Source organism: Hypanus sabinus, chromosome 3 (genome assembly GCF_030144855.1).
Source record: "Hypanus sabinus isolate sHypSab1 chromosome 3, sHypSab1.hap1, whole genome shotgun sequence".
Taxonomy (NCBI): Eukaryota; Metazoa; Chordata; class Chondrichthyes; order Myliobatiformes; family Dasyatidae; genus Hypanus; species Hypanus sabinus.
Genome location: NC_082708.1, coordinates 156740647 through 156764312, shown reverse-complemented (window position 1 = coordinate 156764312; position 23666 = coordinate 156740647). Strand labels below are relative to the sequence as shown.

Sequence of the window (23666 nt, the reverse complement as noted above, 5' to 3'; positions counted from 1 at the left end):
AAATTCCTGCCGTAATGTGTTCCATTCCAACCGTGATTTTCCTGCTTTGTTGAACATGACCATGCTGAAAGTCCCATTTTGCAAACAGTAACACGACTGAAGAAGTTCACTCTGTGTACATCACGTCCGTTGTTCACTTCTGAATCTTATCGACTCTGCCACAGTCCAAGCTTGATGCTATAACTCGGTGGAACTTTGAGGGCACCAAGGCAAGGTCTTCACATTCAGCACTGAACATATGGTGAGATCAGGTGACTGCTTTCCACTCTGTTGGACCAGATTATTCAAAGCCCCAGCAGAAGCAGTCAGTTTGAACTCAGCCCAACAGTTAATTGATATTAAGCATCAACATCTATAACTTAAAAACAAGTTGCTATGGAACCGAAGGGAAGGTCATACTGTACGGGAACACCTGTTTTCAGTGCCATTAAGCAAATGTTCCAGGAACTGAATCTATTCATGTCTCCTGGCTCCTCCACTCACACAGACACCCAGAGTAACACTGGTCTTTGCCTTCCAGCTTTTACTCGTAGCTCAAAGTGTCAACTTCTTTCAAACAGCAGGTTCAAATCTCAGCTGGGCAATTTCAATTTGGTGAGTTAAAATAACTTAGCAAGCTGGCATCAGTAACGGCAATTTGCCATGTAAATCCATCTGGTTCACATATCCTTTGGGGGAGGAAAATCTGCCCTTCTTACATTGCATATCCTATATGTGACTCCAGATCTACCCCAAACTGTTAAATGTCACAGTCATGAAGAAGCCCAGAAGAAGATAGCGCCACAGAACATTCCTACCAAAGGCGATATCCTCAGGATAGTTCATGAAGCAATTTCTTTCACTACTTTTAATCCTCTTTTTATTTCAGATATGCTTCTGCTCCTGTTAGAGCCTGTAATCTACATTGGCAGACTGATTTTGGGCTGATGGGCGATCTGATGCTTTGCTATCTCTGAGAGGGTTCCACGAGGCTGTGACCAAAGTGTGAGGCATGAAGGCCAGGAAGCCTGCAGACGAGGCGTGGGGCCATGATCGACTCCAATTCTCACAGATCCCATCGATTGAAACATTGAGGAAGATTGAAAACATTGAGGCGAGAGCAGTAGGTGAGCCGGTGTTCAACACCATCTAGCAGCCTTACACTTGCAGCTGCCGGAGAAGGTATCTGCATGTGGCTGTTTCTCACTGCTCCCAAGGGAAGGTCTTCATGTTCGAGTCATGATGTCTCTTCCTTAATAATGCTGACGGATGGAGCCAGAGTAAGGTTTGAACGATGTGATTGGACTCTAATCCAGTTTTCATGACGTGTTGGAATTCTAATTCTAGATCTGCTTCCTTGTTTTTTTTGTTACCATGATTGGGCAATTTTTAAAACAGGTGGCTTGTGGACAACGAACAATGAGCTGAAAGGTACTGAAAAATGACTTTTAATTTTGTGCTTCTATTCTGTATTTTTGGTCAATTTGTTTTGTTGCTGCTTGTGTGATTTTTCTGCGTGTGGTGGGGGGGGGAAGGAGGTTTGATGTTTGAAGATTTTCTTTTAACGAGTTGCTTCTATGGTTCTTCTTTCATTCATAACTGTCTGCAGGGAAGATGAAGTTCAGGGTAGTATACTGCACACATAATTTATTGATAATAAGTGCACTTTTAACTTTGAGATATACAGCATAGAAACAGGTCCTTTGATCTAACTTGTTCATGCTGGCCAAGTTGACCACCAAAGCTAGTTCTACTTGCTTGTGTTTGATCTATGTCCCTCTAATCCTTTCCCATCAATATCCCTGTCCAAATGCCTTTTAAACACCATAATATATCCATCTCTATCAATCCTCTGACTACTCATTCTATATACCCACCACACTTTCTGCAAAAACTTGACCACAGCTTGCTTTAAATCTGCCCCTTCTCATCTTAAATCTATACTCCTAGTTTTAGACTCCCCTGTCTGGAAATAGACAGTGACTATCTACCTTATCTATACCCCTCATGATTTTCTATATCTCTGTAAGTTCACCCATCAGCTTCCTTTGGTATGGGGAAAAGAGTCCGGCTTATCCAGCCTCTCCTTATAAACCAAGCCCTCCATTCCCAACAACATCTTGATGAACATGTTCTGTACTCTTTCTCTTGGTACCTCAACCTTCCTATTGCATGGTAGGATGAGGTACTGTTCCCAAGAAACAGAAAAAAACTGAGAAAAACAGGTATCACATCATGAACCTTGAAGAAGTTCTATTCATTTCCCCAACAGGATATCTGTCTTTTTGTTTTGTTTGGTTTACTCGTCGTGGTTTCAGTCTCCCTTTCTATTGGTGTAGAATAAGATGTATGAAAGTGGTACCGTAAAAGCTTATGAACTCCTTTAAAGGCTCAACCCTTGGAAGCAGAGAGGATATTTGTCCCGGTTGAGAAGTGCTGAACTAGGCGTCACAGTCTTAGGATAAGCGATAGGCTAATTAAGATCAAGGTAAGAATTCTCTTCCCTCTGAGGGTGGTGAATCTTTTGGAAGCTCTGTTTTAGAGGACTGTGAAGGCTCAGTCATTCTCATTCAAATAGAGCCAGGTGGAGGACATTGTCAAATGGTGCAAGCTGAATCATCTGCTGCTCAACATCAGTAAGACAAAGGAGATGGTGATGGACGATTGTAGGAAGACTAAGCCTGCACTGCTCCCTCTTACTATTGATGGTAAGAACGTGGATGTGGTGAGGACCAAGAACTATCTGGGGCGCACCTGGATGACAGATTTAAGTGGAGTATCAACACAAAAATTGGGTACGAGAAGAGCCAGAGTAACCTCTATTTCCTAACGAGACCGAGGCCTTTTAGAGCATGCAGTCCTCTCCTTCACGTGTTCTACCAGCCTGTTGTTGCTAGTACAAGCTTCTATGTGGTGGTGTGTTCGGGTAATGACATCAGCACGGGTGATGCCAATACGCTCAATAAACTGATTAGAAAGGCTGGCTCTGTTACAAGAGCCAAACTGGACACTCCGGAGGCTTTGGTAGAACAAAGGACCCTACGAATATCCTGGCAATTCTGAACAATGTTACTTACCCTGTGCATGCCACCTTGGCTGCGGAGCACTTTTGCTGATAAAATAAGATGACTGCACTATAATAAGCCAACCTATAGCTGGCAGAGTGATGACCCCTCCTGTTAGACTGTTTGAGGTTATTTATTTTTTATTCCTTCTTACTTCCCTTCTAATATTTGTATATTTATAAATCTGTACACTTGTGAAGCTGCAGTTTCCTTTGGAATCAAGAAAGTATATATCTATCTATTATCTATCTATGTATATAAAGGTATTCAAAGCATAGGGAGTAAATTCCGCCTGGCTAAGGTCTTGTCGAAGGCAAAAGGTGGAATGACCTCTTCCTAGTTCTTCGTATGAATGCTTGTAAATGTAAATATAAATAACTAACTCATGAATTCCAACCTAATATGGGTTCAAGTTGGTCTTTCTTATGGAGTTACATGCATTACTCCAGTGCCTTTTTCATCTAAAAGTTTCACTCTGACTATATTATCACTGCATGCCATTTAAACCAAGTTGACTGTCAAGGTGCCATGGTAGCTCAGCTCTAGAATTTCTCAGGTGTTCAACTTTCTATTCTCTTCCTTAACTGTCTCCATATGTGTTTAAACTTGGGCCACACACATGAAATGAAAGTAAAATTGAGGCCTGGAGATATCAAAATAAATTATTCACTTGGCCTTCCCAAATGACTAACAAAATAATCATAGAAGTTCTCAAGCACAGGTGTGGACTTGCACACACATCAACACACTGATATTTATGAATACAAAATGCAAGTGAGCTTATTCACACTGAACGTATACATCAGAATCAGAATCAGGATGGGATGCTTTGTGACAACAGTACAGTACAAATATACATAATTATTATAAATTATAAAAATAAATAAGTTGTGCAATGAAAAGGAATAATGAGATAGTGTTCATGGATTCATGAGGGTGGAGGACAAGAAGCTGTTCCTGAATTGTTGAGTATGAGTCTTCTGGTTCTTGTACCACCACCCAACGACAGTAACGAAAAGAAGCCCTATCCCAGATTAGGGGGAGGCTTATTTGTCGGCTGTTTATTCCTTTCCATAGATGCAGAGCTCAAGGGGCCTTGGTACCTACTTGAGAAGCCAGGCCAACGGTGATAACATCTCAACCACTCAACATACACTCTGTAACTACACCAGAATGTTCTCCATATTAACTGTTGAAGTCTATTGTTTGCAGACAAGGGATGTATCACTGAAACATGACTCACATTTTACTCTCTGTTCAATCTCTGGCTGTATGCACATGGTTTCAAAGATTGTTATTGTGTGAATATCACAGTCAGGTGGAAAATGTAAAGCAGTTTCAAAAGCTTGGCAGCTTCAACAGTGGGAGAGTTCTGTTTAGTGGGGGGACTTCATGATTCAAGTGTTTAGAAAGTTTAAGCTTTTTTATGTGTGGGGGACAAGAAGGAAATGTTTCTCTTACACTTTTAATGCTCAGGACCATTTAAGGAATCTCAGTATAAAGTATTCCTTATTTAGAAATGCCTCACTTTGTCACTTGCAAAGAGTTTTATTTTCAGAACATTTCATTTGCCCTCAGGAAAATCTCACAAAGCAAACCTGTCCAGGCCCTTCAATTTGAAAGAAAATGTTTAAGTTGAGTCTGTACAAAATGCTTAACACTTTCACACCAGATAATTCAAGGGTATGGCCTGTTTCCTTCAGATCTTTTGATCTGCGAACTGCAACCAACTAAGACTTGTTCCTTATTAATTTTGCAGTATGATGGAGCACTCACATACAGTGCTGATGTGATGAGGTAAGAATCTAAACTTCATATCTCAGTCGTGATATCAAGGTATTATGTGGTGACATAAAAGTATTTTGATAATAAATTTACTTTGAACTTCGACTCAGTGCAGGGCAGAGATATACCAGGAGGGTAATTCCATCTCCTATATATATAAAAAATCCTTAAATTTTCCAGACAGTTGAATTTGAGGACCTTCCAACTGAACAGAACTCCCACAACAATGAAGATGCGATACGTGAGGACCTACTATATGTTTTACCTTATGCAATAATGTGCACAATGTTAGACATTGACCATAATGAGTAGATGGTGGCGAGTACATGGAACAAGCTGCAAGAAGAAGTGATTGAGGCAGGTACAGTAACATCATTTTAAACACAGAGTAGGAAAGGTTCAGTGGAATATTGGCCAAAAGCATGCAAATAGGACCAGCTTGGCTGGGCACATTGGTTAATATGGACCATTTAGTCTGAACGACTCGATCCCATGCTGTATGACTGTGATTCTACAGAGAATGAGTCTTGATTTAGTACTGACAGTTGTGTCTAAGAATCAGAAGATCCTGAGCAATGACCAATCCATGGATTTGAGCAGTTAAACTCCTTGGTTATCCAAACAACCCTGGTTCCACCAAGTCAGTAATATTTCCTCCATTCTATCCCTACCTCCCATAACCTTTTTGCAACTTAAAAACAATATGTTTCACCCTCTCTTCAAAATGAAACATTTTGCTTCTCCTTCCACAATTGTTGCTTGACCTGTATGATTTTTTTAAAATTAGATTTTCAGTAATTGCAATGTTTTGATGCTCAATTACTAAGAAACTGATTTTCATTGCTTCAGGTTGTGGGAATTGTGATATGCATAGGGGCAGTTCTGTTACTTGCATTACAACAAAAATGGCACACTACGAAGTATTTCACTGGCTGTGTTGAAGACACTGAGGTTCTGAAAGGTTCTAGGGTCTGCATTCATAAGGGAATAAGATGTTAAAGGCAATGTCATGGCAATAAGATGTTAAAGGCCACTTGTTTCAGTTGTACTTTTGGAACAAGTTAGTGAGATGTTCTCTGATAACCGCAGATACTTTGAAAGTGCTCGGCAAAGAAAAGCTTTTTTTTATACAGAAACATGTCTGGCATTAGGATGTTTAGAAAACCAATGAAGCACTTATGAAATAGCGGCAGTATTAATTTAGCAGCAAACTTCCACAGACAACGAAGTGATAATCGCCATATAAACCCTTTTGGGAATGATATTGATGGAGGGAATAAAGGATAGCTTGGTACGCTTTCCTGGTCTTCTTCAAATGACGTCTTGGGATTTTTACATCTAGCTGGGAAAGCTGACAGCCCTTGTCCAGATGTCAGCTTCCTTGTATGATGGTATATACACCTGAATTGTTAGGGCCTGGATGGAGCAAGACTAGAACCTCTAACTTTCCAACCCAAATGAAATAGTTATCATGCAACAACTTTTTCTGGTCTCTTTATGCCACTTTTTATCAGAAGAAATAATATTCTATTGACACAACCCAAACTGTGTACATTACAATAAAATCTCAGAACCGGAAGTACTCAACAGGTCAGGCAGCAGTGATGGAGAGAGACCGAGAATCAATGCTTCTAGTCAATAACCTTTCATCTGTGTTCTCTGTGGATATTACCAGTACCCTCTGCCTGTGTTTGCAGTCTTGTTACAGACATTGCTGTACAACAGTTAAGGCTGCTATCTCACAGCTCCAGGGATCAAGGTATCTATCCTGATCTCTGGTGCTAACAGCACAGTGTTTTCACAGTCTCTCCTTGACTACACGTGTTTCTCGTCATGATCCTCTTCTTCCAACATCAAAGACACATGTGGTGCGTTGAGTGGCTGCTGTAAATCACCCCGTTGCAGCTTAATGATAAAAACAATCAAAGAGAGGGATACGAAAGGGATAAGAGAGAGAGAGAGGGATAAGAGAGAGGGAGAGGGAGAGAGGGGGAGAGAGGGAGAGAGGGGGAGAGAGGGAGAGAGGGGGAGAGGGGGAGAGAGAGAGAGAGAGAGAGAGAGAGAGAGAGAGAGAGAGAGAGAAAGTTCAGAATCAGAATAAGGTTTTTTTAACTGACTTACATGATGTGAAATGTGCTGTTCAGTGGCAGCAATACAGTGCAAAGACATAAATTATATCACTGTGAGGGTCCCTAATTGTTACTGTACGTGGAGGAAGGAGAGGATGAAAGCGATTGATGGGACTGCACCTATGGGAGCTAGCATAAACCTAGTGGGATAAATGGCCTCCTATATGATTATTGATTGAAGAGAATACAATTGATAAGAAAAAGTTTTGGCTAACTGGGAAGGAATGTCAACTGTAACTTTCTTTCCTTCTTCTGCCTTCAGTGTTTACGTAGAGCAGAATATTCCTCTTGGTTGGACTTGATATAATACAGATTTTTTTTAAAAAAAGAAATAAGCACTTCACATTTTTTAAACAATCCCAAAATGTAAAGGACCTCTCAGTGAACTTGACAGCCAGTTAGAGCTAGCTGATGCCAGTCAGCTGCTCTGAACGGCATAATGAATGAATTGCTGCCCCATTTTACAGCAGAGGTGAGAGTATACACTGAGGTTTTCAAACACTGAAATGCTTTCAGCAACTGAAGATCAAATTCAACAAATCATGCCCTTCTGTCTGTGGTCAGAATTGCTTACCCTTGTTTAATGAAAGCAATTAATTTGAAGCTCTGCAGTGGATTTCTCTGCATACCGTCCTAATGCATTGTTTACTGAGTAGATGTCAGAGACAATCTGTCCATGAAACCTTTGGTGACCTAATCTCATGTTCTGGCCAAGATTCAAACAAGCAGTTCTGGTTTCCTGATGCCCAGTTTCAGTCCTTAATGATTACCTCTAAGGTTTGGAAGTTCACTGGTTCTTAAGCTTGACATAAAGAGGAAGAAGTATTCTAAAGAAAAGATGGCACAACCATGGCTAACAAGAGAAATCAAAGCCAGCATAAAAGCAAAGAGATGACATATAATACAGCAAAGATTACTGGGAAGTAAGAGTATTGGGAAGCTTTTAAAAACCAATAGATGTCAACTAAAAAGTCATTGAAAGGTAAAGATGGAATAGTAAACTAAGTTAGCCAATAATATTAAAGAGGATACCAAGAGCTTCTTCAAATACATAAAATGTAAAAGAGAGTCGGAAGTGGATATTGGATCACTGGGAAATGATGCTGGAAAAGTAGTAATGGGAACAACAAAACAGAGGATACACTGAATAAGTATTCTGCATCAGTCTTCACCGTGGAAGGCATTAGCAGTTTGGTAGAAGTTCCAGGTGTCATGGGTCATGAAGTGTGAGAATTTACCATAACTAGAGAGAAGGTTCTTAGGAAAATGAAAGGTCTGAAGGTAGATAAGTCACCCAGACCAGATGGTGTGCACCACTGAGTTCTGAAAAAGGTGGATGAAGAAATTGTGAAGGCATTAATAAAGATCTTTCAAGTTTCACTAGATTCTGGAATGGTTCCAGAAGACTGGAAAATTCAAATGTCAACCCACTCTTCAAAAAGGGAGAGGCAGAAGAAAGGAAACAATAGGTCAGTTAGTCGGACCTCAGTGATTGGTGAGATGCTGGAGTTGATTATTAAGATGAGGTCTCAGGGTGCTTGGAGGCACATGATAAAATAGGCCATAGTCAGTATGGTTTCCTCAAGGGAAAAGCTTGCCTGACAAATTTGTAGGAATTCTTTGAAGAAGTAACAAGCAGGATAGACAAAAGAGAATCAGTTGACGTTATGAACTTCAATTTTCAGAAGGCCTTTGACAAGATGCCACACATGAAGCTGCTTAAGAAGCTACAAGCCCATGGTATTGCAGGAAAGATTCCGGCATGGATAAAGCTGTGGCTGACTGGCATGAAGCAAAGAATAGGAATAAAGGGAGCATTTTCTGACAGGTTGATGGTGACCAGTGGTGCTTCACAGGGGCCTGTATTGGGACCAATTCTTTTTACATTATATGTCAATGATTTGGATGTTGGAATTGATGGCTTTGTTGCAAAGTTTGCAGAAGATATGAAGATAGTTGGTGGGGCAGGTAGTTTTGAGGAAGTAAAGAGACTACAGAAGGTCTTAGTCAAATTAGGAGAATGGGCAAAGAAATGGTAGATGGAATATAATATCGGGAAGTATCTGAAGGAATGAAAGGGTTGATTCTTTTCTAAATGGAGAGAAAATACAAAAAACTGAGGTGTGAAATGACTTGGGAATCCTTGCGCAGGATTCCCTAAAGCTTAATTTGCAGGTTGAGTCTGTGGTGAGGAAGGCAAAGGCAATGTGAGCATTCATTTCAAGAGGACTAGAAAATAAAAGCAAGAATGCAATGTTGAAACTTTATAAGGCACTGGTGAGGCCTCACCTGGAGTATTGTTAACAGGTTTGAACCCCTTATCTTAGAAAGGTTGTGCTGAAACTGAAGAAGGTTCAAAGGTGGTTCATGAAAATGATTCCAGGATTGAATGTCTTGTCATATGAAGAGTGTTTGAAGGCTATGGGCCTGTATTCACTGGAATCCAGAAGAATGAAGGGTGACTTCATTGAAACCCATCAAATGGCAAGCCTTGATAGAGTGGGTGTGGGAGAGTCGAAGACTAGAGGACACAGCCTCAGATTAGAGGGGTGTCCTTTTAGAATGGAGATGAAGAGGAATTTCTTTAGCCAGAGAGTGGTGAATCTGCAGAATTCTTTGCCACAGGCAACTGTGGAGGCAAAACCTTTATGTATATTTAAGGCAGAGGTTGGTTGCTTCGTGATTGATCAGGGCATGAAGGGATACAGAGAGAAGGCAGGAGACTGGGGCTGAGAGGAAAATTGCATCAGCCATAGTGAATTGGTGGAGCAAACTTGATGGGCCAAATTCCCTAATTCTGCTCCTATATCTTATGGAGCTTATGGTCTTATATTCTGACCAATGTTCAGTCCAGTGTCCCCTGAAAATGTCCTAATAAGAGGAGCTGTAGTATCCCTCTGAGTGGTAAAGTGGTGCTGCTTGCAGGTTTGTTTCATCTCCTTTGCTAAGATGCTGGTAGTGATGAATGGTTTGGTGCAGAAATGATGTTACCTTGCAGTAGAGCACAGGGACTAAGTGTGTATGTACAGTATATACAAGTAATATATACTGTATGTCTGTAGATGTATGATGAAGAGCATTCTGACTGGTATAGGGGCTGTAATGTATAGAATTGGAACAGGCTACAGAAGGCTGTAGATGTATGGTGATGGGAATTGGCCCAAAATGTCAACTGTTTATTCTTTTCCATTGATGTTGCCTGACCTGCTGTGTTCCTCCAGAATTTTGTATGTAGGACTCTGGATTTCCAGCTTCTGTAGTTTCTCTTGTGTTTGTTATTTCAAAGGAGGCGGCTAAAACACTTCTTAATGACCAGGTCAGTATTACAAAGAAACTGATTTGCTCTGACCTTTTTTTTATTGGAGCTTGCTGTGCACAGACTTTCCAGTAGAGGAAATAAAGATCTAAAACTGTGATGTTTTAATAGTTAATTGTGAGTTTGAAAAGATAGATGGATAGAAACCTTTTTGATCCCAAAAGAAATTACAGTGTCACAGTAGCATTACATGTGCACAGATATACAAATATTAGAGGAGAAGTAAGAAAGAGTAAGAAATAAATTACCTCAAACAGTCTAAAAGAAGATGTCATCACTTCCCGGCTATAGGATAATTCATTATAGAGCCTAATGACTGAGGGTAAAAATGACCTCTTTGGAGCAGAGCAGTTTCTTAGTCTATTACTAAAAGTGCTCCTCTGTTCAGCCAAGGTGGCATGCAGAGAGTGAGAAACATTGTCCAGAATTGCAAGGATTTTCCGTACGGTCCTTTGTTCTACCAGAGCCGCCGGTGTGTCCAGTTTGACTCCTCTGACAAAGCCAACCTTTCTAATCAGTTTATTAAGACTGTTGGCATCGCTTGTGTTGATGTCATTTCCCCAGCACACCACCACTTAGAAGATTGTGCTGGTGACAACAGACAGGTAGAACACATGAAGGAGAGACCTGCACACTCCAAAGGACCTCAGTCTCCTCAGGGAGTACAGGCGTCTCTGGCCTTTCTTCTGCAAGGCTTCTGTGTTCATGCTCCACTCAAGTCTGTCATCCAGGTGTGCCCCAGGTACATACTGGTCTTCACCACATCCACATCCTTATCATCAATAGTAAGAGAGCTTAGTCTTCCTAAAGTCCATCACCACCTCCTTTGTCTTATAATCTGATCAATGTCCAGTTCAGTGTCCCCTAAGAATGTAGGGGACACTTGAGCTGTAGATGATTCAGCTTGCACCATTTGACAAAGTCCTCCATCAAGGCCCTGTATTCATCCTCCTGTCCTCCCTTTATACACCCAACTATTGCTGAGTTATCAGAGAATTTCTGCAGATGACATGACTCAGTGCTGTATCTAAAGTCCAAGGAATACAGGTTAAACAGGAAGGAAGCCAATACAGTCCCCTCTGGGGCCCCAGTGCTGCTCATAACGAAGTCTGGCACACAGCTCTAAAGCTGCACAAACTGGTCTGCTGTCAGGTAGTACAATATCCAGGATACAACATAAGTGCCAACGTGCTCTGAATGGAGCTTCTCCCCCAGAAATGAGGACCTTGCGGTATTGAACGCACTAGAGAAAACAAAAACAAAACATGTCCCTTGCAGTGCTGTGTAAGTTTTGAAGTTGTGCTATTTGTTGGTAGTTCTGAAAAATGTAGAAATGCAATTTCTCTAAGTAGTTCTTTGAAACCTCTTTCTCTTTCTGTCCATTCCCTCTATAAATCCTACAACAATTTACACAAAGATATTGAAAAATCAAGCAAGACAGCTAGAGGTTGTTACACTACTATAGGAATTTCACACCAGCTCTACACAGAAGTTTATCTGTACTTGTCAGTGCTAGGCACACATGAAAACTTTGTGATTGGTTGGACTAACTCTCAATCAGGTTCTAATTCATACTCAGCCTTTATCTAACCTGACCACGGCCAATTGCAATTTTGCTTGCACCAAAGACCTTGAGGACAACCCACCCCCCGTCACTGCAAAAATGAACATCTCAAGCAAGCTGTTGATCTTTTGGTGTTTCACGCACTGCCTGGGATCTGGAGCTGGGCAACAGACCCCAAAGACTTTCACAGTCTCGACACACTTTTCAGCCACTGAAATCATTCATGGCACGCTTTTACCATCGAAGATTTAGAGAGAGGTTAGACTGAGAGAGACAGAAAAGTTTAAAGAAATTACATTCCTACATTTTTCCTAAATCTGAGTTGCAGCCTGGAAAGGGTCTCGACTCTGTGGAAAACATCATGTGTGGTCCCAGTACCCAAGAAGTGCCAACTGAAAGTCTTGAATGACTACGGCCCAGTGGCCCTGATCTCACATATCAAAAAGATCCCAGAGAGGCTGGTCCTGGCTCACCTCTGACCCCTGGTCAGTTCAGCCCTTACAGTTTGCCTAGCAGGAGCACACTGGAGTTGACGATGCTGTCATCTACCTGCTGAACAGGGCCCTACTCCCATTTGGATAAGCAGGGAAGCAATGTGAGGATCTTATTTTTTGATTTCTCAAGTGCCTTCAATATCATGCAGCCCTCATTGCTGAGGGAGAAACTCTGTTCAGTGCAGGTTGGTACTTCATTGTATCCTAGATATTGGACTACCCGACTGGCAGACCACATTTTGTGTAGCTTCAGAGCTGTGTGTCAGACATGGCTGCAAGCAGCACTGGGGCCCCACCGGGGACTGTATTGGCTCCTTACTGTTTACCCTGTATTCCTCCAACTTTAAATACAACATTGCATCATGTCATCTGCGGAAATTCTCTGATGATTGAGCAATAGTTGGGTGTATAAAGGGAGGATGGGAGGGTGAATACAGGGCCCTGGTGGAGGACTTTGTCAAATGATGCAAACTGAATCATCTACAGCACAACATCAGTAAGACAGGGGAGATGGTGATGGTCTTTAGGATGACTATGTTGACACTGCTCTCTCTTACTATTGAGGGCAAGGATGGGGATGTGGTGAGGATCTACAAGTACTTGGGGGCACACGTGGATGGCAGATGGAACACCAAAACAGAGGCTGTGTACAAGAAGGGCCAAAGTCATCTCTACTTCCTGAGGAGACTGAGGTCCTTTGGAGTATGTAGACCTCTCCCACACATGTTCTACCAGTCTGTTATCACCAGCACAGTCTTCTATGTGGTGGTGTGCTGGGGCCATGGCATCAACACAGGTGATGCCAACAGATTCAATAAATTGAATAGAAAGGCTGGCTCTATTATGAGTCAAACTGGACACATTTGAAGCTGTGTTAGAACTGTTACATACTCGTGACACATGACAGTGGTGCCCTTGTCATGTGACTGGGGTTGAAGCTGTACTGGACTTGAGGTGATGGTCTTGTGATGGTGGAATGACATCATTTTCCTGCCAGTAGAGATCATGTGACGGGTTTTTTTTACAGGTTATAAAAGGTAGACCCCACCCTGTGAGGAGGGGCAGTTCGTGGCTGGATTTGCCAAGTTGACTTCATGCCACTGCGTGTTTGAAGTGATGACGCAGTTTAGTTGAAGGGTGAAGTTTTTATTTAATGCCTAAAGTTTAAAAGGTTAATGCCAACAGGTTCTTTATGATTCTGTTAGTTCGAGGGAATTAGAGGAGAGTGAAGATTCAAGGTTGGAAGTAAAGATCGAGGAGAATCGCTTTCTACGGTGAAACGGGGGCGACCTTTGTTTGATCCTTATTTGGAAGGATTTCGTTGACTATCTTCGTGTTAATCCCTAGGTTTACCTAGAAAGGATTGAAGGTAGTGGAGAAGGAAAGGTCAGTGCCTTTAAGCCGTTCTGTTTCGTAAATTCTTCGTGGGAATTTCGACGTCGGGAATCGAAGCAAGCGACGTGAAAGAGAACTTAAATCGTCCTGTAAAGTCTCTCCTTTTAAATGGACTGTCGAACTTTTGGCAATATCACTTTAAGAACTGTTTTGGAATATCACTTTACGAACTGTTTGAACAGCCGCTCAGCAGCTGTTTCCGGTTACGGTAGTGTTTGTTTACTTTTGGGGGGTTTGTTTTCTGTGTTTAATAAACGTGTTGTTTGTTATAAGAAACCCTTGTCGAACTCATATATTTATTGTTGCCTGAATACGTAACAGAACAAACAACCTTACAGAAAATCCTGGCAATTCTGGACAATGTTTCTCACCCTCAGCTGCCACCTTAGCTGAACAGAGTAATTGCAGTAATAGTAGTCCTTAGTAAATAGACTAAAACAACTGTGCTGCTCCAAAGAGCGTGATATGAAGTCATTTTTACCCTCAGCCATTAATGAGTAAACCTATGGCCGGGGAAGTGACCTCCTGTTAGAATGTTTAACATAATCTACTTTTTATTTGTTAGACAATAGACAATAGGTGCAGAAGTAGACCATTCAGTCCCTCGAGCCTGCACCGCCATTTTGAGATCACGGCTGATCAACTACTATCAATACCCGGTTCCTGCCTTGTCCCCATATCCCATGATTCCCCTATCTGTAAGATACCTATCTAGCTCCTTCTTGAAAGCAACCAGAGAATTAGCCTCCACTACCTTCCGAGGCAGTGCATTCCAGACCCCCACAACTCTCTGGGAGAAGAAGTTCTTCCTTAACTCTGTCCTAAATGACCTACCCCTTATTCTTAAACCATGCCCTCTGGTACTGGACTCTCCCAGCATCTGGAACATATTTCCTGCCTCTATCTTGTCCAATCCCTTAATAATCTTATATGTTTCAATCAGATCCCCTCTCAATCTCCTTAATTCCAGCGTGTACAAGCCCAGTCTCTTTAACCTCTCTGCATAAGACAGTCCGGACATCCCAGGAAATAACCTCGTGAATCTACACTGCACTTCCTCTACAGCCAGGATGTCCTTCCTTAACCCTGGAGACGAAAACTGTACACAATACTCCAGGTGTGGTCTCACCAGGGCTCTGTACAAATGCAAGAGGATTTCCTTGCTCTTGCACTCAATTCCCTTTGTAATAAAGGCCAACATTCCATTAGCCTTCTTCACTGCCTGCTGCACTTGCTCATTCACCTTCAGTGACTGATGAACAAGGACTCCGAGATCTCTTTGTATTTCTTCCTTACCTAACTCTACACTGTTCAGATAATAATTTGCCTTCCTGTTCTTACTCCCAAAGTGGATAACCTCACACTTATTCACATTAAACGTCATCTGCCAAGTATCTGCCCACTCACCCAGCCTATCCGAGTCACCCTAAATTCTCCTAACATCCTCATCACATGTCACACTGCCACCCAGCTTAGTATCATCAGCAAATTTGCTGATGTTATTTACAATGCCTTCATCCAAATCGTTGACGTAAACTGTAAACAGTTGTGGTCCCAATACCGAGCCCTGTGGCACCCCACTAGTCACCACCTGCCATTCCGAGGAACACCCATTCACCGCTACTCTTTGCTTTCTATCTGCCAACCAGTTTTCTATCCATGTCAATGCCTTCCCCCCGATGCCCTGAGCTTTGATTTTACCCACCAATCTTCTATGTGGGACCTTATCAAATGCCTTCTGAAAATCGAGGTACACTACGTCCACTGGATCTCCCCGGTCTAACTTCCTGGTTACATCCTCGAAAAACTCCAACAGATTAGTCAAGCATGATTTACCCTTGGTAAATCCATGCTGGCTCGGCCCAATCCTATCACTGCTATCTAGATATGCCACTATTTCATCCTTAATAATGGACTCTAGCATCTTCCCCACCACCGATGTCAGGCTGACAGGTCGATAGTTCTCTGTTTTCTCCCTCCCTCCTTTCCTAAAAAGCGGGATAACATTAGCCATTCTCCAATCCTTAGGAACTGATCCTGAATCTAAGGAACATTGGAAAATGATTACCAATGCATCCGCAATTTCCAGGGCCACCTCCTTTAGTACCCTAGGATGCAGACCATCTGGACCTGGGTATTTGTCAGCCTTCGGTCCCATCAGACTTCTCATCACCGTTTCCTTCCTAATGTCAATCTGTTTCATTTCCTCTGTTACCCTATGCCCTTGACCCATCCATACATCCCATTCTTAGTTCTCCTCTAATATTTGCTACTGTGACACAGTAGTTTCTTTTTGGATTAATAAAGTATCTATCTACCAACTGTATCTAATTTTGGGGTTGGAAAGTTTGTTTGGCAGCAAATAACACTTAGTCCAGCCTTTTAAAGAGTGTAGATGCTGTAGTGAGCAAAAACTAACTTTCTCTGCCAGCTCTTGCACAAAGAGAGTTCTGACTGATTATATCATGGCTCAGTATGGAAAATCCATTGCGAAGGCATGTAAGAGGCTACAGACAGTGAAGACTCAGCAACTTCCATCATGGATGCAGCTCACCCCACCACTGAGGACATCTATAAAGAGGCAATCTCACAGGAAGGCAATATCCATCATGAGGACCCCTTCCATCTGTGTAATGCCCTCTCCCCATTGCTGCCCTCAGGCAGCAGGCACAGGAGCCTGAAAACACCTCAAGTTTCAAGAACAGGTTCTTTACCACTGCCATCAGGTTCTTGAAGGAATGCGAAAATCCCTAATTCTACCTCAGAATATGTTTCCCTCATCTTGCACTAAAGTTGCAATATTGTTTTTGTTTATTTTGTCATTTAAATTATGATTAACTTATGTTAATGTAAGATCGTTTATATTTATCAAATTTATATCATGTTACTGTTGAAAAAAAGCTATTTTCATGGCATTTATTTCCTGGCTATACCTCTTATCTACACCTCTTCCCACTCTGTCACATGTAAAAATGCTATTCCTTTTTCTCAGTACCTCCATCTCTGCCGCATCTATTCTTTTGATGAGGTTTTCCATTATGGAACATCTAGGCAACAAAGAGCAGTGTTTCCTTTCTTCTACCATTGATAATGCCCGCACCTACATCTTTTTCATTTCCCAGACAACTTCCTTCACCCCATTTTCCCACCCCCTTATCAGGGTTAGGGGTACCCTTGTCCTTACTTACCACTTCACAACCCTCAACATCCAACATATCTTCAACAGGATCCTACCACTAAACACATCTCCACCCCCACCCCCACATTCTCCATTTGCTTCAGGTGTGATAGAGTAGGAGGGGCCAGAGGAGGAGGTGTTGCATTGCTTGTCCGAGAAAATCTTATGGCGGTGCTTTGGAAGGATAGATTAGAGAGCTCCTCTAGGGAGACTATTTGGGTGGAATTGAGGAATGGGAAAGGCGTAGTAACACTGATAGGAGTGTATTATAGGCCACCTAATGGGGAGCATGAGTTGGAAGAGCAAATGTGTAAGGAGACAGCAGATATTTGTAGTAAACACAAGGTGGTGATTGTGGGAGATTTTAATTTTCCACACGTAGATTGGGAAGCTCATTCTGTAAAAGGGCTGGATGGTTTAGAGTTTGTGAAATGTGTGCAGGATAGTTTTTTGCAACAATACATAGAAGTACCGATTAGAGATGGGGCAGTGTTGGATCTCCTGTTAGGGAATGCGATCGGTCAGCTGACAGATGTATGTGTTGGGGAGCACTTCGGGTCCAGTGATCACAATAGCATTAGCTTCAATATAATTATGGAGAAGGACAGGACTGGACCGAGAGTTGAGATTTTTGATTGGAGAAAGGCTAACTTTGAGGAGATGCGAAGGGATTTAGAGAGAGTGGATTGGGTCAAGTTGTTTCATGGGAAGGATGTAATAGAGAAATGGAGGTCATTTAAGGGTGAAATTATGAGGGTACAGAATCTTTATGTTCCTGTTAGGTTGAAAGGAAAAGTTAAAGGTTTGAAAGCACCATGGTTTTCAAGGGATATTAGAAACTTGGTTCGGAAAAAGAGGGATGTCTACAATAGATATAGGCAGCATGGAGTAAAGGAATTGCTCGAGGAATATAAAGAATGTAAAAGGAATCTTAAGAAAGAGATTAGAAAAGCTAAAAGAAGATACGAGGTTGGTTTGGCAAATAAGGTGAAAGTAAATCTGAAAGGTTTCTACAGTTATATTAAAAGCAAGAGGATAGTGAGGGATAAAATTGGTCCCTTAAAGAATCAGGGTGGTCAGCTATGTGTGGAGCCAAGGGAGATGGGAGAGATTTTGAACGATCTCTTCGGTATTCACTAAGGAGAAGGATATTGAATTGTGTAAGGTGTGGGAAACAAGTAAGGAAGTTATGGAACCTATGACAATTAAAGAGGTGGAAGTACTGGCACTTTTAAGAAATTTAAAAGTGGATAAATCTCCGGGTCCTGTCAGGATATTCCCCAGGACCTTGAGGGAAGTTTGTGTAGAGATAGCAGGAGCTCTGACAGAGATCTTTCAGATGTCATTAGAAACGGGGATTGTGCCGGAGGATTGGTGTATTGCTCATGTGGTTCCATTGTTTAAAAAGGGTTCTAGAAGTAAGCCTAGCAATTATAGACCTGTCAGTTTGACATCTGTGGTGGGTAAATTAATGGAAAGCATTCTTAAGAGATAGTATTTATAATTATCTGGATAGACAGGATCTGATTAGGAGTAGCCAGCATGGATTTGTGCGTGGAAGGTCATGTTTGACAAAACTTACTGAATTTTTTGAAGAAGTTACGAGGAACGTTGACCAGGGTAAGGCAGTGGATGTAGTAAATATGGACTTCAGCAAGGCCTTTGACAAAGTTCCACATGGAAGGTCAGTTAAGAAGGTTCAGTCGTTAGGTATTAATGCTGGAGTAATAAAATGGATTCAACAATGGCTAGATGGGAGATGCCAGAGAGTAGTGATGGATAATTGTTTATCGGGATGGAGGCCGGTGACTAGCGGGGTGCCTCAGGGATCTGTTTTGGGCCCAATGTTGTTTGTAATATACATAAATGATCTGGATGATGGGGTGGTAAATTGGATTAGTAAGTATGCCGATGATACTAAGGTAGGAGGTATTGTGGATAATGAGGTGGGTTTTCAAAGCTTGCAGGGAGATTTATGCCGGTTAGAAGAATGGGCTGAACGTTGGCAGATGGAGTTTAATGCTGAAAAGTATGAGGTTCTACATTTTGGCAGCAATAATCCAAACAGAACATACAGGGTAAATGGTAGGGCATTGAGGAATGCACTGTTATTCCTAGATATCTAGGAATAACAGTGCATAGTTCCCTGAAGGTGGAGTCTCATGTAGATAGGGTGGTGAAGGCGGCTTTGGTCTCTATTCATTGGAGCGCAGAAGGTTGAGGGGGGATTTGATCGAGGTATTTAAAATTTTGAGAGGGATAGATAAGAGTTGACGTGAATAGGCTGAGAGTAGGGGAGATTCAAACGAGAGGACATGATTTGAGAGTTAGGGGGCAAAAGTTTAAGGGAAACACGAGGGGGTATTTCTTTACTCAGAAAGTGATAGCTGTGTGGAATGAGCTTCCTGTAGAAGTAGTAGAGGCCAGTTCAGTTGTGTCATTTAAGGTAAAATTGGATAGGTATATGGACAGGAAAGGAGTGGAGACTTATGGGCTGAGTGCGGGTAGGTAGGACTAGGTGAGATTAAGAGTTCGGCACGGACTAGGAGGTTTCTGTGTTGTGATTGTTATATGGTTATATGAATGCTCTCTATGTGATTTCCTTATCCACACATCCCTCCCCATTGATCTCCTTTTGACACTTAGTCCTGCAAAGGGGCCCCTTCTAACTTCTGGTAAATTTTCTCTCCATTTTCCATTCCTCATTTCAGATCCCCTCTCACCCCTTCTTTTCACCTGCTCATCACTACCCTTTGGCGCCCTCCGCTTTTCCTTCAATCTACTGTCCACTCTCCTCCACTTTCAGATTCCTTCTTCTTCAGCCCTTTACCTCTTCGACCTATCATCTCCCAGCTTCTCAATTCATCAACCCACCCCACTCACCCATTTGCCCCTCAGGTTGTGTCACCTATCACCTGCCAGCTTGTACTCCTTCCACTCCTTCCACCTTCTTATTCTGACTTCTTGCCCCTACCTTTCCAGTCCTGATGAAGTCTGTGCCTGAAACACTGACTATTCGTTCCCCTCGCTAGATGCTGCCTGACCTGCTGAGATCCCCCAGCATTTGTGTGCACTGCTCTGTATTTCAAGATCTGCAGAATCTTCTGTGTTTATGATACCCTGGATATGTTCCCCATGACAGTAAACTTGAATCTGAACCTCCAGCCCATCAGTGTTGCTTGATTTGAAGATGGACACGATTGGCATGAGGCTAAGGGCAGGGTAGCATAAAGGAATGTTTATACTGCCCTTGTCTGAGGTCACCGTGGGCCTTAAGCACACACAACATTAATCTCACTGTTGCAAGAACAGAAGATCCTGGATTAACTTTAGCAGAGACTGGAACAATCTGTTAGTGGAACATATTGTCACGGACAAATCAGAGTCAGTCCTTCACTGCATTTGCTCTATTCTCAGATCTCTTTATTGGGTCTGAGTTTGCCATCTGCACAGCTGTAAATTAACTGAAGGAACAATTGCCTCTTCAGTTATTAATATTCCTGGTTTGTCTGACTTTGCACTGGGATTTAAAGAGCTACATCTTGCATTGCTACACTACAGACTGTTCTGGCTTATGTTAAAAAAAAATATAGCCTGTGCAACTTCCCTCTGCTCTTTTGTGGGTTTGATTATTGAATTACACAACACAGGAGGCCATTCGTTCTATGTGCTGGCTGCTTAAGGAGATCCAGTAAAGTAATGGCTGTTGAATTAGCAACCAGGGTTTCAAGCAGCTGATCTGAAACACAAGCTCGAATCCCAATGTGGTGGCTGAGGAGTTTCTACTTATTAACTAAATCCAGAATTTTTTTTAAAAAATGCTAATGGTGACTGGAACTTTTGAATTATCTTTCGAACCCATCTAGTTCATTAATGTCCTTCAGAGAAGGGAATCTGACATTATCTACCCTGTCTATATGCAATCCAGACTCATCCATTCTTTGACTCAAGTGACTCCTCAGCTTGAAGGCAACTGTAGATGGGCAATAAGTGCTTTTATCCTTAGTAATACTTTCAGAATGTCCAGGATCAGAATCAGATTCACTATCATTGACATATGTCATGAAATTTGGTGTTTTGCAGCAGCAGTACAGTATATATGTTTGTACATATGTATATATGTTTGTATATAGTACCTTGAAGAAGTATTCAGCTCCCAACCCTTTGTTCACGTAAATATTACAACCAGAGATTTTTATCAATCTCACTAGGTATTTTTACTTGGTAATCAGATGAGACCAAATTGGAACGTTTTGGCCTCAACACAAAGCAGAACATGTGGTGTAAATCTAATACTGTGCATCACCCAGGTAACACTATCACTACTGTAAAGTATGGTGGAGGTAGCATCATGCTATGGTGATGCTTTTCAGCAGGAGGGACTGGAAATCTGGTCAGGATTGATGGGAAGCTGAATGTTGCTAAATACAGTGAGGTCCTGGATAAAAACCTGCTAGCCCCTTCCAGAAAGCTTAAATTGGGGAGGAAATTAATCTTTCAGCAGGACAACAACTCAAAACACACTGCCAGAGCTTCAAAGTAAGAACATTTTGAAATAAGAACATGGAGCGGCTTCAAAATAAGAACATTTAAATGAAGTCCTTGAGTGGCCCAGTCAGAGTCCTGACTTTAGCCCGAGCGAACAGCTCTAGCAAGACCCCAAGATTGTTCTCTGCTACGACTCCCCAACCAACAGTGGAAAAGACAGCAGAGATGATCAGCCCACAACATAATTTTTTTTACTTTTTTTGATGTAGGGTCTCAACACAAAATGTCAACTGTTCAACAAAGATGCTGCTTGACCCGTTGAGCTCCTCCAGTATTTTGTGAGTTCCTACATGCTTTTAAAATTGACACGTAGGTTTATGTTCATTCCCTCTCACATTAAAAGGCTCTCTAAACCCAATCTATCATCAGCGTTGTTGGAAATAGAATACAATGGGGAAACAATCTGCCACATCTGGGGTCCACACCTTTGATGAACTGTGCTCCTAAATCACTCAAAGTGCTGTCTTCATACATAAGGAACTGTACAATTATCAGAAACCAATCCTTTTGATAAAATCACGAACCAAAAAGAAAACCACCATGCACTAATAGTCGAGAAACATATGCAAGCAACTGGGCCTGGGCCCAGGAGGAAACTCTCACCTCAAATTATAGACAGCTCAGCACTTTAAATCAGCCCTGGTGTCATTGCAGTTAGTGGCAAACACAGGAACTGCATCTGCTGGCAATGTGTGGGGAGCAGGAGAACATTCCATCACCTCCTCTGGGACTTCCCTCAGGTCTTTGAAAGAGCAGGAAAGAATTTGAAGGTGAAGGTCATTTAAGGCGAGAGTGCTCTGCACACCACAGATTCTACTTGGTTTATCGATTACATAGCCAGAGCTCGGTTTAGTCACGAACTATGGACTGCAAATATATGCCTTACCCAGGGAACAAACACAGCAATTAAGACCAGGAGGCCAGTCAGCCCCTCGAGTTTGCTCTGCTATTCAATAAGCTCATAGCTGATTGCATTTTCAAATCTGCATTCACACTTACTCCCAACAACCTCTCAGTCCATGGCTTATCAAGGTGACTCAAGCTCTGACCTGTTCCCTCACTGGAGTAATTTGACATTTATTGCAAAGGGATATTTGGCAGAGGAGCTGACCCTTCATTTCAACCAGTGTATGTCAGTGTTTATGCTCCACTGAACATCTATGCTCCAAAGAATGCTCACAACTTGCACAATCTTTCTCCATAATTCAGTGCCTCAAGTTCTCGTGATACACTCATTAATCTTTTCTGCACTATTTCCAGCTTAACAGCATCTTTTTTGTAGCAGAGAGACGAACACTGAACACAATATTCCATATGTAGCCTCACCAATGTCCTGTACAACTGTAATATAGCACCCAACTTTGACACTCAGTGCCCTGACTGACAAAAACCATTGTGACAAAAGCTTTCTTCAATGCCCTCTAAATCAGCAACACCACTATCAGGGAACCATGTACTTTATACTCCCTCCTAGGAAGCCCATTCAGAAAGTTATGATGCATGGGATCTACGGTGAATTAGGTATTTGGATTGACAACTGCATTGCCCAGAGAAGACACAAAGGAGTGACCAATGGTGTCGGCTGGAATTATGTGTCCATTGGTGTCTTGGCCAGGATCCATGCTCTTACTTCTGATGTCCATGGACGGAAACCTAGATGGGTAGGTTGGTAAGTTTGCAGACAAAATCAAGTTTGGTGATATGAAACCTGGCAAAGGCTACAGCAGGATACAGATCAATTACAGAGAAATGGCAGATGGAGTTTAAACAGGTCAAATTTGAAGAGGTCCACTTTGGGAGCTCACATGTAAAAGGTTATTACACATTAAAGAAAAAATCTTTAATAGTGCTGATGTGCAATGGGATCTAGGAGTCCAAGTCCATAGCTCCCTGAAAGTGGCTGGACAACTTGACAGGGTGGTAAAGAAAGCCCATGGCATACTTGCCTTTATTAGTCAAGCTTGCCTTTATTATTGAGTTCAAAAGTGTGGAAGTGGTGTGGCAGTTTTATAAAACTCCAGAGAAACTGCACCTACACCTATTGTGTTCAGCTCTGGTCACCACACTATAGAAAGGACTTCGAGGTTTTAGAGAGTGTGCAGAAGAGGTTTACAAGGATGTTGCCTGGATTACAAGGCACATGCTATGAGGAAATGTTACACAAACTGGTTTTTTCCTCTAGGGCGACATAGACTGATGCGAGATCTGATAGA

General features: G+C 42.0%; 1 protein-coding gene and 1 long non-coding RNA gene across 7 annotated transcripts in view; one reads left to right on the top strand and one right to left on the bottom strand.

Annotated features, from left to right (window-relative positions):
- Positions 1-23666, bottom strand: part of bmpr1ba (bone morphogenetic protein receptor, type IBa) — a 372535-nt gene that overhangs the window by 76467 nt on the left and 272402 nt on the right. The window contains exon 1 of one of the 5 annotated variants that reach the window (XM_059965430.1): positions 32-184. The exons of the other annotated variants lie outside the window; for them this stretch is intronic. Coding sequence (XP_059821413.1) covers positions 32-77 — 46 coding nt within the window. The 5' untranslated portion in view covers positions 78-184. Of the gene's footprint in view, positions 1-31; positions 185-23666 lie in introns of those variants that run through there. 5 annotated transcript variants of the gene reach the window in all.
- LOC132391799 (uncharacterized) overlaps positions 113-23666 on the top strand; it is a 73399-nt gene continuing 49845 nt past the window's right edge. The window contains exons 1-3 of one of the 2 annotated variants that reach the window (XR_009511353.1): positions 113-241; positions 869-1410; positions 4804-4841. This is a non-coding gene — a long non-coding RNA (uncharacterized LOC132391799). Of the gene's footprint in view, positions 242-381; positions 595-868; positions 1411-4803; positions 4842-23666 lie in introns of those variants that run through there. The other variant, XR_009511352.1, reaches the window with a different exon arrangement.